General features: G+C 47.0%; 2 protein-coding genes across 2 annotated transcripts; both read left to right on the top strand.

The window, feature by feature from the left end:
- Nucleotides 1-225: 225 nt before the first annotated feature.
- Nucleotides 226-4,767, top strand: LOC133920185 (uncharacterized). The gene is made up of 7 exons (XM_062364894.1): nt 226-529; nt 2,104-2,193; nt 2,301-2,381; nt 2,492-2,623; nt 3,665-3,883; nt 4,104-4,196; nt 4,308-4,767. Exons 1-7 carry the CDS (start codon nt 299-301, stop codon nt 4,470-4,472), a joined length of 1,011 nt encoding a protein of 336 aa, XP_062220878.1. The 5' UTR covers nt 226-298; the 3' UTR covers nt 4,473-4,767.
- A 7,595-nt stretch (nt 4,768-12,362) lies between these two features.
- LOC133920184 (protein ELC-like) lies at nt 12,363-14,019 on the top strand. Its single transcript, XM_062364893.1, has one exon. The coding sequence runs from the start codon at nt 12,547-12,549 to the stop codon at nt 13,753-13,755; it is 1,209 nt and encodes a 402-aa protein (XP_062220877.1). The 5' UTR covers nt 12,363-12,546; the 3' UTR covers nt 13,756-14,019.
- Nucleotides 14,020-14,219: the final 200 nt, after the last annotated feature.

Here is a 14,219-nt window from a genome sequence, read left to right as displayed (position 1 = left end):
GAAGGCTCAAACCTATATAAAGATCTTTATATGTTCTCATATGATTCGTCTACTCGAAAAAATCTTTTTCAATCCTTCAAATCCGTAGGATGGACGGTTCTCCAATCCTCGACAAATAAAAAAAAAATGCAAATAGATCCTGGCCGTCCGTCCGTCCGTCCGTCCATGGATCTGCTGCCGTTGCTTTGGACTTCGTTTGGTTTGTCTGATCGATTTATCCACTGCACTGCAATTTTTGCAATTAAGTAGTCGTCCTCCAAAATCTCATTCGCCGTAGCCGCCGCAGGCCGCCGCCGCCATGTCTCCGACGCTCCTCCTGCTTCCCTCCTCCTCTGCTTGGAGGGTTCTCCACTCGCCGCCTCCGCAACAGCGCTGCTTCGCCTCTTCCTCGCGCGTCTCCATCCCCCCGCGGCTGCGCCGCACCCACCTCGCGTGCGCCGCCGATCCAAACGGTGCCGCCTCCTCTGGCCCTGGCCCTGGCTCTGGCTCTGCAAGCGACGCCACGGCCAATCCAACCAACAACAACCTGGTATGGCCCTTATCTCCTCCTCCTTCACGCCACGGGATTGGTTGATTCCCATCGAGTCGGTTGAGCTGAGCGGCAAGCAAACCCTTGCGCCTCTTGCCATTTACCTTCCTTTACTCCATCTTAGATACCGTCTCGTTTTTCTTGGCTAGTGCCTGCATCCTGCACTCTATATCCCTACCCGCACTTGAGAGTTGAGACTGTACAAGTACAATGATTCAGTTCGATGAGACCTGCATCTTCCAATCTCAATAGTGTCTAGATATCGGATCTAGAAAAATTCTCATGGGTGTGCCCATTCCACACTGGCTGCATACAATTGCTGGTTGAAATTGGGCTAAGACATGAGGTATACTTACTGGCCATGAAATAAACTAAATATTAATCAGCTCACGTTAAGTACTGCATACTTGTGAAGTATTTGAATTAAGCACCATTCATGAACTAGATTGACGTGGACGTTAACAGAACAGATTGACATGGACACAAATTTGCAGATAAGCCGTACATCACTTGGTTTAGTGGACCGTAAGCATACAAACAAAGTACCCATACATCCTGGCATCCTGCTGCATCTCAAGTGCAGGGATTGTGGCATCCTGAAAGTTCAGAATTGTAAGAGGATAAGTACAAATGGCTGCATTATACTCTAACTCCTGCAAATTCAGTTAAGAAAAGTGGCAGCCTGAAAGTTCAGAATCAAGAAAAGGCGAACATTTCAAGCATCAGAATTGAGCAGTAATAGAGGAGCATCAGGTATGATGTAGGTCCATATCATCATGGGACTGAAAATATGACAAGTGCCAATTGACGAAAAGATTAGCTTCAGGCCATCTAATGAACTGAGCAATGGGTTCACCTTCTTCCTCGCGTAATAGTTTGCAAAGGCTGCTTGGTTCTCCTTGACATCCTCATCACACATCTTCTTTCCTCCTGATTCGATTTGGTTAGGTTGGGAAAAAAAATCAACCACATGATACAATAAACTGCGAGAATCCATCCAAGCAAGCTAGAAGAAATCAATCACACACCCTTTGCAGAGGGCATCAGCACCAAGCTTTGAGCTCCGTTGTTGCCAAGGTCGCCCGCAAGGCACTGGGATACATGATTTGTGCCACCGCCGCATCTCGTCGACCTCCACTCTCCGTGTGGGCCGTCGCTAGGGTTTACACTTAGGAGCACAAAGGGGATAAATCAAGTTGAGAAAATGGAGGAGGAGAATCAAAGTAGCATGGGGAATCGATTTGGCAATCTCCAGCGTCAACATCCATCGTTTCTGGAGGCGAATCGAGGGGCCGGCGTCAAGTACAGCGTGAGGAGCGGAGAACCTGAGAGAGGATCGACTAATTTTTGTCTTTTTTTGGGTGTGCCTGGGCACACCCGAGGACCTGCCTGGATCCGCCCCTGACTGTCATATGCTACAAGCACATACATCACCTGTCATGCTTACACATTTTACCTTAACACTATATGATGAACGGATGGGTGAAATTTTGGCAAAAAAAATCTTACTTGTTTATGGGGGCCTATTGCCAACAACAACCATTCATTCTTATTTGTTATTTCCTTCCATACAGCCCAAGAACCGGAGGGATATTCTCCTGGAATACATAAAAAACGTCCAGCCAGAGTTTATGGAGCTCTTCATAAAAAGAGCTCCATCACAGGTTCTTATCTGCTCCCTTTTACTTCTCCTTTCCCCCCTCCCCTAGGTTTCCATTAGTTGTCAGTCTTTTTTATATGCTGACATTGCTCTCCATATGTTTCCTTCAAGGTTGTTGATGCCATGCGCCAAACGGTGACTAATATGATTGGGACTTTACCACCACAATTTTTTGCTGTAACTGTCACAACGGTAATGGGAATGTTCAATTACTGATTCTTGTTTTGCTTATGGGACACTATATGACACTTGTTTATTCGATTTTGACGTTGTGGCATGTTTGATTTTTTTCATCAACACAGGTTGCTGAAAATCTTGCTCAGCTTATGTACAGTGTCCTAATGACTGGATACATGTTTAGGAACGCACAGTACCGTCTGGAATTGCAACAGAGTTTGGAGCAGATTGCTCTTCCTGAACCGAAAGAAGAAAAGGTAGTTGTCCACCATTGTTGCCATATACATCTAATAGGGATATACAGTTAAATGATTGCCATGCTGATACTACCTCAGCTGGTTATGATTACAACTTATACTGGCCCTCCAACTAATTGTGCCATGTGTAAATGTTAAGTAAATCTGGCTGAGAAAGTTGGTCACCTTTAAAATTCATTGTTTTTTAATAGTGCCTCGGCTGATAGCTCCTCTAAAGAATAATAAATATGAACTATTTTGAAGTTACATTACTTCAAAACTGTAAGCTGAATAAGTCATCGTGTTCCGTACATCAGCTGTGCCGTATTGAACTCTCTGCTTGACTATCTTATTTTGCATGATGGCATGTATTTGCTGTTGCTTAGGACACAATCAAAGGGAGTAAGGGACGTACATTATTGCAATCTTCAGCCTTCTGTTGTTCATTTAAGCTCTTTTCGTAGGAAAGCATGCTTTCTGGCTGAGTTGTCACTACTTGACTAGTGGACAACAAAGGGAGACCTCATTCTATTGTTTGAGAAGAATATTTAACTCAACCATCATAGTTACTGGCATTTGTGATAGCTATTTTGTTCCTTGCGTTAGATTGGGTTAGAGAAGAATCTTGTTATGCCATATGATTGCCTGGCTTGTACCAAGTTCTTTTTTTTTTTTTGTTCTAGTCCTTTGCATATTTGTACTTGCTCATCGCTTTTCAATGTTACGAAGAGATGGTGGTAACCTGGTTCACTGGTTCATGTATTTATGCTTATTACTTGACTGTCCTAGGTCCCAACAGCACACCTCCAATCAACCTTTTGCACTCATGGTAATTTTGGGAGCCTTCTTATGTCTTTTTTTTTCCTGACAGGGGAGCCTTCTTATGTCTTAACAGTACAATGTATGATTTTATAAATGTTTTTTCATAAAATAATAAATACACAAAATCTGTGGATGGACCTTCAATGCCCCCCCCCCCCCCCAAAAAAAATATATATATATAATTTTAGATATTTGCTTTCATATGTAGAGTTTACTAATGTGCGTGTGATGTGTTTGCAGGATTCACCAGATTATGCTCCTGGAACCCAGAAAAAGGTAACTGGGGAAGTTATCCGATGGAACAAGGCCACTGGACCTGAAAAAATGGATGCTGTAAAATATATAGAATTGCTTGAAACAGAAATCGATGAGCTGAGCCGTCAAGTTGCTAGGAAATCATCTCAAGGAAGTAATGAACTCTTGGAGTATCTGAAGACTCTGGAGCCTCAAAATTTAAAGGTACATATCTTTATTCCAGTACCCTAAGGAGGCCTCCTTGGTTTTTGTAGATTACAATGTGCACACGTACTACATCGCATTATGTTTTTCTTTCAAGAAACATATGGTTTCCATTCTAAAAACCTTCTTCTTGCATTCGGTATATTGACGAGCCAATTTGATTCACCGCTGCTTGGCAATGTTGAGTTGATGAAGGGAAAATGTTGTGGAATGGTTGTAGGAACTCACGAATACAGCTGGGGAAGATGTTGTTTTTGCTATGAATGCATTCATAAAGCGTCTCTTGGCTGTCTCTGATCCGGCACAGATGAAGGTTAGGAAATTTTATTGGCTTTTTTATGGCAATATAGTTCAGTTGAGTCCTGCAACTGGTTGAAGAGTGCTTGTGACTCACTGCGGGTGTGTTTTAAACTTGTGGGTGCAGACAACAGTCTCGGAGACAAGCGCGAATCAGCTAGCCAACTTGCTGTTCTGGTTGATGATCGTTGGGTACAGCATCCGCAATATTGAGGTGCGGTTCGACATGGAGAGGGTGCTGGGTGCTCCTCCCCCAAAGGTAGCGGAGCTACCACCTGGAGAGAACATATAGGCTCTGAAGAGAAGAGAAGAGAAGAGAAGAGAGGATTGTTAATTGTAGATGGAGAAGCACGCCACGGCAATTTCCTTTCCTTTGAAAAGTTGAGGAGCATGATTAGTGAGTGTATGGACGATCGGTGGTGGTTCATTGTTTTTTATTGATGGCAGGCATCGATTAGAACTTGTAGCATCTGTAATTTTGTATTGTATACACCCCCAAATTAAGACACAAGTTGGTTGGGGGCAAAGCATACACAGATAGATGATCTGTAACCTCTTTGGTCACAAATACTTGACGTTTTGGTAGCCTTCCAAGATTGCATTGGGTTATTGTTGATGAAGAATGCATGGTTGGCTCAGCAGCTTCTTTTTTTTTTTTTTTTTTTTTTTGGACGGAACTGGAGGGGTGGGAGCCCCTACAGATTATAGATTAAAAAAAAAGACAAAAGAAAGGTTCAGGTACAACAAGTTAAGGAGGAAAAACCAAAAGTACAACCAACTAAGACTGGTCATGGTCAGTAGATGCAAAACTAACTGTTCTGACTTAACCATGTTTTGATGTGTGGAAATTATTTTGCTTTCCCTATGTGGATAACCCTGGCGAATTCATGTATGAAGTCCTCTTTGCAACCATCAACAGTTGGATCAATTTGATTAAAAAACCAGTCATTTCCCGTCTTCCAAATGCACCAGGACATGAGAATATATAATAATCTCCATATAGAAAGGGACTCTCAATTTGTTCTTGAAATAATTGAAAGCACGTGCTGGCTGTAGGTGACTTGGTAAATGCAAACCAATAGAGGCCCAACATGCTCTGCACCAGAGAAACAAGTTTTGTAACATCTCTTCTCTTTGTAAAATGCAAAGCTCACAAATGTAAGAATCTAAGACTATTTTCTTTCCTCCTGAGAAGACCCCTGGTATTCAATCTATCTTTAAGAAGTAACCAGAAAAAAAAACCCTTATGCTTTGGCTGATAGGAAGACTTCCATGTCTAGTTAAAAGTTGGATGAACAACTTGATGCCCAGTAAGGACCTCATAGGCTCTAAATGGTGTATATTGCATGGTACCCCAAATATATGACCAAGCATCATCTGTGTCATTTAACTCAATATTATTTATGAGGACATGAAGTTGAACAAATTGATCATAGGCTTGGATGCATAGAGGCAAATGAAACTGATTATGAAGATGTCCCACATGGACCATAGCTGAAACTATCGTATCCTCATTTTTAGCAAAAGAATAAAGCTCTGGAAACTGATCCTTGAGAACAACATTATCCTACATATCCTTCCAAAAGAAAATTGAGGATCCATTTCCCAAGTTGGGAATAGCAATCCCTTTATAGGCATCAATTAATTTGATAATATCTCCCCCAAAAAAAGAGCCTCTTTTCATCATATCAGGGAGTTGACCATTTTAATAATAATTTTCTCATAGCAGTTTCACTCAAGGAAGATTGGCTTTTGAGAAGAATTTATGCAAATTTTTCAAGAGCACAGCATTATTTTGGGCTCTCAATCTGACTACTCCCAGGCCACCTTCCTTTTTTGGTTTACAAACCATCTTCCAAGCTGCTAAGGGAGGCTTTTTATTAGTAATATCAAATCCCGTCCAAAGATAGTGGCTTCTATATTTGTCAATTTGCTTGATAATGGTAGCTGGAATCTTCAAAGTGCACATATAAAATGTGGGTAGTGAAGACAGAACATAGTTGACCATTTTCAATTTTCCTGCCTGAGTCAGATAGATGGAAGAGGAGACTAATCTTCTCTCCACTCTTTGTGCCATGGGGCGGAAGTCCTCGACTCTTGATTTTGTTAATCCAAGAGGCAAGCCAAGGTAAGTAAAAGAAAAGCTACCGACCTGACAACCAAAAGTTCTAGCAAAGTGTTGCATCCTGTCGTTGCCTACATTGATGGGAAGCATAAAAGACTTTTCATAATTAACTTTTAAGCCTATGGAGCCAGCAAAAGTATTAAGGAGTGATTTTAACATATAAAGTTGTCTTGGACAAGCTTCCATGAAGAGCAGAGTGTCATCTGCATATTGAACTATAGGAAAATCAGAACCAGCACCCAAGAGAATAGGAAGGTTAAGAAGAACTGCAGCTAATACAAAAAGAAAAGAAGAGAGGGGATCGCCCTGCCTCACTCCTCTCCTACCATGAAAAGTTCTCCCTGGAACACCATTCAAAAGAACTAAAGAAGTTACTGAACTTAAGATTTTAGAGATCCAAAACGTCCAATTAGGTCCAAAACCCTTATGTTGCAAGATATCCAAGATGACTTGATGCTCAACTTTATCAAAAGCTTTCTCAAAGTCTAGCTTTAGAATAATCATTTTTTTCTCTAGCCTACCCCAACTTGTTTGGGACTGAAAGGCTTTGTTGTTGTTGTTGTTGTATGGTATCAGTAGAGATATTCAAAAGCCCAAGCCAAACAGTCATGAATTGCCCTTGATTTCAAGAAGCCATACTGATTCAGATGTATAACATTTGAAATGATCAGTTTAGAACCTATCTGCCATTAACTTAGTAATCAACTTGATAGTGGAGCTGAGGAGTGAAATTGGTCCGAAGTCACTTAGTGTCATGGGATTATCCTTCTTTGGAACTAGGGTGATGAAGGATCCATTTATACTTTGAATTCAAACATCATCACCATTGAAGAAGGCATCACAGAGATTATAGAAGTCTTGACGAATTATTGGCCAACATTTTTTCAGAAAATCGCCATTAAAAGCATCGGATCCAGGAGATTTATCAGAATGTAGATTAGCAATGACTCTATCAATTTCTTCATGTGTAAAGGGCATGTCTATCCATTCAAGTTTTTCATTCAGCTGGATGAGTGTAGTAAGATCAAAGTGCATAGTATGACATTCAGAAGAACATAGCCTGCCTTTGTAGGATGTCCACAAAATGGTTGCTTTTTCTTTGTGGGAAGAGAAAGTATTACCCTCGTGATCTTTCAAAAAAAATAACAGTATTTTTCCTATGCTTAATAGTGGCATTAGCATGGAAAAATTTGGTGCAGGAATCTCCATCTTTTACCTAATTAATAGTTCCTCTTTACTTCTAATAATTTTTTTATTGCAACAGTATGGAATCAAGATGTTGTTTCAAGATATTCCTAAAGTTACATTCTTCTAGTGTCAGGTCTCTCACTTCTTCAAGGATGTCAAGAAAAATAATAAGGTTTTTTACGTTTTCAATGTTAGTAGCTACTCCTTCCAGTTCATATAACCCTTCTCAAATTTTTAAACTTTGCTATAATAATTTTAGCTCTGTCTGTTTGTGGAATAGGCACATTCCAATCATACTGAACAATTGGCATAAAATTTGGGTGCCCCATCAGATAATTTTTAAATCTAAAATTCTTGAGCTTTTGGAATGTTTGTTGTGATAGGGATAACAAAGGCACATGATCGAAACCTTTCCTTGAAAAAGTAAAAGCTGAGGTTCCTAGATAAGAGACCGTCTAAGAAACAGAGAAGAAAAACCAATTGAGTCTCTCAAGGAGAAGGTTTTGTCGCATATTGGATCAAATAAAAGATTGTCATTTTAGAAGAATTTCCACTAAACCTTACTGATAACCTCATTGAATGCGAACATATCATTAACATTTACACCTGATCAGTTTCTATCATTGGGGATCTAATTAGATTAAAATCATCCACAATAAACCAGATTTCTTCCCCTGGCATATCAATGTTAGCTCAGCAGCTTGAGTAGTGGTGGCAATTATAATTTAATTTGGCAATGCAATTCCTATTCATATTCCTGGGAGGCCAAAGCTTTCTTTGTAGAGAAATTTGTTTACAGGGCACTAAAAGAGTGTTGTTTGGTCTCTAACACACCACATTCGTTGATTTTACCTGTCAGACACTACAAAAATATGGTTTGGTCTACAAGACACCACAGTGAATAAAATACTCATAAGGTGAGTGAAAAATCATTGTTGCATTTCTCCTCATTGTCATCCGCGCCGTCCTGCTCGGCCACGCTTCTCATGCGCGCCAACCCACCCGGTGCCGAGCCGAACCTGCCATGGCGCTAGGCTGCCGCTCGCACGGGCCACTCCCGCGCACAACTACCACTGTGTCGCTGCTTCGCCTACGCTGCCGCTTGCGTGCACGCTGCTGCAGAGTGTGCTGCATGCGCCGCGCCGCGCTGCTGGCCCACGCCGCCTGGGCGCACATCGTCCCGACCATGCTCGCACGTCCTTCCGCCTGTCGCTCACTGTCGGACCCCTCCTTTGGGGTCACCTCGTGTAGCTCATACCAGTCCCTGGATCAGTAGCTGGTACGCACGAACTCCCAACAGAAGTAGACATCATAGTCATACATCGGATAAATACGATAATAAGGCACAATACAGAGTTCATTACAAAAGAAGCCCGAAGGCATAATCTTACAAACTCTCAGAACACAGCGGAAATACACAAAAGCGACCCAAGCCCTACAGGCAGCTTGAGTGCGGACGAAACCGGCTTCTCTAGTCTTCAGCTCCTTCGGCGAAGTCGGGCTCGGGATCATCTGGATCCACAATTAGCAAGTATGAGTACATAAGGTACTCAGCAAATCCTACCTCAAGGGGAGAAATTAGATGCTTAAGGGGTAGTTCAAGGATAAGGCTGTAGAGTCTTTTAGTTTGCGGAAAGCTAGTTTTATTGATGCAGGGTTCATTTTGCAAAGACTAACTTTTAATAAAAACACTTTCAAGAGAAATACCTAAGTTGAGCTTATGGGGGTTGACGGCCCTGGGGGAGGTACACCCGTCCCGCCAGTTCCCACAAGACTTTGCCAGCGGACACACAGTCCAGGAGGCTTAGGGCACAAAGCCCAAAACCATTCTTTTAGAAAACACGGGCACACAGCCCACTCACACGCCAAGGAGTTACTCACGCCAAAAAGCTAATCATTGTGACCAAACCATAGCATGTCCTTGACCGAGGACACGGCTATCCGGATAGGTTTAACACTCTGCAGAGGTTGTACACTTTACCCACAAGATATGCACGGGCTCCCACCTTAGCAACTGGTGAAGCCGTCATAACGAGACGTAACGACCTCACAACGAAGCCACAATATCCACCCATGGGGCACTAAGATACCAGGGGCTTTAGAAGAATTACGGGAAAGATCACTTAGCAATCCCAAGGCTTGACTTAGCCTCAACAATATCACCAGCCGGACCTTGGGCTACACACTACCCAAGTCTTCTCCTGGTCCCCATTGCCACTACCGGCCTCCGGGTGGGTACCGCACTAAGTTAGAGGGGTTAGGTCAAGTCCTGCCCATACAGGCCATGTGGTTGTACGAGAGGATACTAGGTGAGATGTCACAGCGAACCGGTCCTTATATGACCGAGGAAAGAGTCTCCCAGCAAGAACATCACAAAGGCGAACCTTGCTCCAAGGTGGCTCCCACCTTTGTGGGGCACCTTACTCACCCTCGTCAACACTACTCTAAAGTTTTCCCAAGAACACAAGTTTTACACGCACCAAGCACCAAGCACACACCATTCATTTTGTAAAGCATGATTATTACATGTAAATAATCTAGTTCTTTCTTTTGAGCAAAGCAATCCTAAGCATACTAGTAAACAAGCGATCTTCCAAACAATCATTATAGTTGATGTTGGGAATCTTCTAGGGTTTCAACGAAATATTGGTAACAATGACAAGGCATGGGATAAACAAGCTGGGTTATAACTATTCTAGCATTTCTTTAAGAATCATAGCTATTAATCTAAACATGCATACTCCTATTATTTGAACAATGGCTCTACGGGTTGTGTTTAAAAAAACATAGGAGCAACATGGTCAACGGTTGTAGGACTTGCCTTCGTTGAAGTCCTCGCCTGCTCCTTCAAATTCCGGGTCCTCGGGGTCGTCCTCGAATGCTCCTTCCTCTAATAGCCGCAACAACGACAAAGGCACAAACAAACAATTCAATTAAAACAATGACCAAACAACTTACAAAAATTATGAAATTGACATGATTGGATAGATCTCGAATTTAGATGAATATCGGTGGAAGAATCGACGAAAACGGAGTTAGGACGGAGGAGAAACGGGCTTCGGAAGGTTTGCCGGGAGAAAAATTCAGAAAAAGAAAAGGGGAGAATATTCTCGGAATATTCGGCTGAGTCGGCTCGGACTGGACTCGGCTCAGGCTCGGCTCGGCTGCTGTCGGTGGGCTCGGTTTCTCGGCTCGCGGCTTGGCTCGGGTTTTCGGCTCGGCTCGGGCTCGGCTCGGCTCTAACTGGACCCACAAGCCAGCCACACGGGGGAAAAGGGTATAAGAGAGAGAGAGAGAGAGAGAGAGAGAGAGAGAGCAGAGAGAGGGAGGCTCGGGCACACCGAGAGATCGGGAGGGAGAGAGGGGCGGCTCGGGTGGCGGCGGCGCTGGCGCGGTGGCGGGGGCCAGCGACGGGGCGCCGACCGGAGGGCGGCGGCAGCCGGAGGGAGGCGGCAGGCCTCGCCGGCGGGGGCTGGCTGACGGGCGGCCGGCGGCCCGGCGGCTCGGGGACGGGCAGCGGAGCGGCGACCGGGAAACGGCGACGACCGGCGTCAAGGACCAGGTACGCTTCGGGGAAGGGAAGAGAGAGAGAGAGGAAGGGAGGGGAGCTCACCGGCGGCGGGGCTCTCGGAGCGAGGGCGGCGGCGGCACGGGGAGCTCGGGAGAGAGAGAGAGAGATGGCGTGAGAGAGTGAGCAAGAGATGGGGAAGAAGACACTGTTCACCGCTATATATAGCGGCCGGCGGGGCGGGAGCAGCGCGCAGGACGAGGAGAGGCGCGCGGGACGAGGAGGCTCGGGGCTCGGAGCAGCGCGGGGCGCGAGGCACGGCGCGGGGCGCGAGGCTCGGGCACGGGGCGCGAGGACTGCCGGCTCGGCGACGGGACGGCGAGCGGCGCTGCGCGCGGCGATGGGACGGCGGGTCACGGGGAGAGAGAGAAGAGAGAAGGAGAGAGAGAGAGAGAGGAGGGAGAAAAGGGGGAAGAAATTAGGGATTTGACACTCACGAATCAAGCCACCATCGGAGATCCCTCCACCCCGACCGGCTTTCCCCCTCCTCGCTTCATGCGCGCCGGTTGTGAGATCTTCGTGGCGCAAGCTCGCTGGGGTAGGCACACGAGAAGAGGGCGACGACGTTGACATCAGTGGGTCACCGTGGAGCTCGGGAAAGCGGTGAATCTGATGGAGCGGCGTCAAGGCGGCCAGGCAGCGGTGGACCCGAACGGCTATATGCAAGGGAAATCGGTCGAAGACACCGCAGATTGACGGGACAACGGAGAGGGCCGGCAGTGTTGCATGCGCATCGGCGTCGGACAAGATGCCTGGTGTCCTGTTGCAATCGAGTGGGGGCAAAAGGCGGGTGAGGCAGTGGAGATGCTCATGGCGGAAAGAGAGGGGAAATAACTTCACCGGATGCAAGAACGACCGATTACTGCGGCGGTGTTTTCCGCCGGGGACGAAAACGACGGTAATGGTGCGGCGAGGACTAGCGGCAACCTGTGATGGACACGTCGCGTAGGGCAGGGCCACCGCTCGACCCTCTCTCCACCGCGCCGCTTGACTCTGAGCCACCGCCGAGAGCCTCCCCTCCGGCTTCGCCCCTGCTACGACATCAACGAACTGAGGAGAGAGATGAGATGCTGACGAGAGAGATAAGGGCATTTGTGTCATTTTCAAGCTGTTCTCTCTCCTCATTAGCTAAAATTGAATATTTTATTCGCTGCGGTGTCCTGTAGATCAAACCACATTTTCATAGTATCTAACAGGTAAAATCAATAAGCATAATATATTAGAGACCAAATAACACTCTTTTAATACCCTATGGATAAGTGTTCCTTCTTTGAAACTCGGATGAGAGGTGAATTTGCAAGGAATTTCCCATCACAATAATATCGCGCCAATCGTCGCTGCTATCACATTTTACTGTGCGCCCAGCGGATTGGGATCCGCTTCCACCCACCCGAGCAATTCCGAGCAACCAATTCCACCAAGCCGCCACCCCCAATCCCGATCGAAAAGAAACCCTAGGCAGGCGGCTGGCCAATTGGAGATCCGATGGCTCCTTCTCCGCCTCCTCCGCCGGCGGCGAGCGGCGCGCAGTACGCACACCAGTTCCTCAACACGGCGCTCTCCCAGCGGGGCCCCTCCGCGCTGCCCTACGCCGAGGACGTCAAGTGGCTGATCCGTAACCACCTGGTGGCGCTGGCCGAGGCCTTCCCGTCCCTCCACCCCAAGGCCGCCCTCTTCACGCACAACGACGGCCGCGCCGCCCACCTCCTCCAGGCCGACGGCACCATCCCCATCCACCACACCGGCGCCTCCTACAACCTCCCCGCCGTCATCTGGCTCCCCGAGCCATACCCGCGCTCCCCGCCGCTCGTCTTCCTCTCCCCCACCCGCGACATGGTCATCAAGCCCCACCACCCACTCGTCGACCGCTCCGGCCTCGTCGCCAACGCCCCTTACCTCCGCTCATGGGTCTTCCCCTCCTCCAACCTCGTCGACCTCGTCCGATCCCTCTCCCACCTCTTCGGCCTCGACCCGCCCCTATTCACCAGGAGTCCCCTTCCCCCCGCCGCCGCGCCACCTCCTAATCCCCCTCCGCCACGGGTAGTCCCCACCCCCACCCAATCCTCTTCCTCCTCCCCCTCCCCCTCCCCCTACAGGGTTGGTGGGTTCCCCGCCTCGCCCCAGCTCGCCACGCGCCGGCCTCCCGCCGAGGACCCCGCCGAGGTCTTCAAGCGCAACGCCATCGCCAAGCTCGTCGACATGGCCTACGCAGACGCCGCCGCCCTGCGCCCCGCCCGTGAGGCCGAGGTCGACGCCCTCTTCGCCGTCCAGGCAGAGCTGCGCCACAGGGGCGACCTCGTCGCCGATGGAGTGCGCAGGATGGGGGAGGAGAAGGAGGCGCTGGAGCGCCGCCTGCAGGACGTCATGATGGCCACCGACGTGATAGAGGCCTGGGTCGTGGAGAACAGGAGAGGGGGCACCCAAACCACGGATGACGCCATCGAGCCTGCCGATGTGCTGTCCAGGCAGATGATCGAGTGCACGGCGGCCGATTTGGCACTGGAGGACACCATCTACGCCCTCGACAAGGCTGTTCAGGAAGGCTCCGTGCCGTTTGATGGCTACCTCAGGAGTGTGCGCGCTGTGGCACGCGATCAGTTTTTCCATCGTGCCCTATCGGCCAAGGTGCACGGCGCACAGCAGCAAGCTAAGATTGCTAGTATGGCGGTGCGGGCACCACGGTATGCATCATAGGGATGACGGTCAGTATACTTGCCTTCTCTACAACTGATTTTGCCCATCTCAATTGTTAAGTGTCTGTGTAAAGTCTGTACTCTGTGCGCTTACTGCGTGGAGGAGATAATACAATGTTTGCCTGTCACGATTGCTCTATAGGAGTGGATGGATAGGAAAGGATCGTGTCAATAAGAACTTTAGTTGGAATTGCATCACAGGATGTCATGTATGGTTTTTGACCTTCCAATTGCAATACATACTCCATTTCTGTTCTTTACATTATTTGATAGTCCCATCTTCATAAATCTTTATGAACATCTTCTTCCTTGGAGATGAACCCACTTATGAAATTTCAGAGGCCTGATTGTTCCTCATTTGTTGATTACAGTACGACCACGATGAAATTCAGGCATTAGCTGATTGTGATATATATGGATTCATATTTACTTTTGGAATGTTAGATTTTCATTCCTTCGTTTCTA

The sequence above is a fragment of the Phragmites australis genome, chromosome 5 (assembly GCF_958298935.1).
Source record: "Phragmites australis chromosome 5, lpPhrAust1.1, whole genome shotgun sequence".
Classification (NCBI taxonomy): Eukaryota; Viridiplantae; Streptophyta; class Magnoliopsida; order Poales; family Poaceae; genus Phragmites; species Phragmites australis.
Note: the sequence above shows the minus strand (reverse complement) of the source record. Positions and strands in the feature narration are given on the sequence as shown.

Bases quoted from the DNA above. Each gene is read 5' to 3' on its own strand.
- LOC133920184 (XM_062364893.1), top strand. From the start codon at position 12,547: ATGGCTCCTTCTCCGCCTCCTCCGCCGGCGGCGAGCGGCGCGCAGTAC.
- LOC133920185 (XM_062364894.1), top strand. From the start codon at position 299: ATGTCTCCGACGCTCCTCCTGCTTCCCTCCTCCTCTGCTTGGAGGGTT. The intron at 530-2,103 runs GTATGGCCCTTA...CCTTCCATACAG, and splicing joins ATCCAACCAACAACAACCTG to CCCAAGAACCGGAGGGATAT. The intron at 2,624-3,664 runs GTAGTTGTCCAC...ATGTGTTTGCAG, and splicing joins CTGAACCGAAAGAAGAAAAG to GATTCACCAGATTATGCTCC.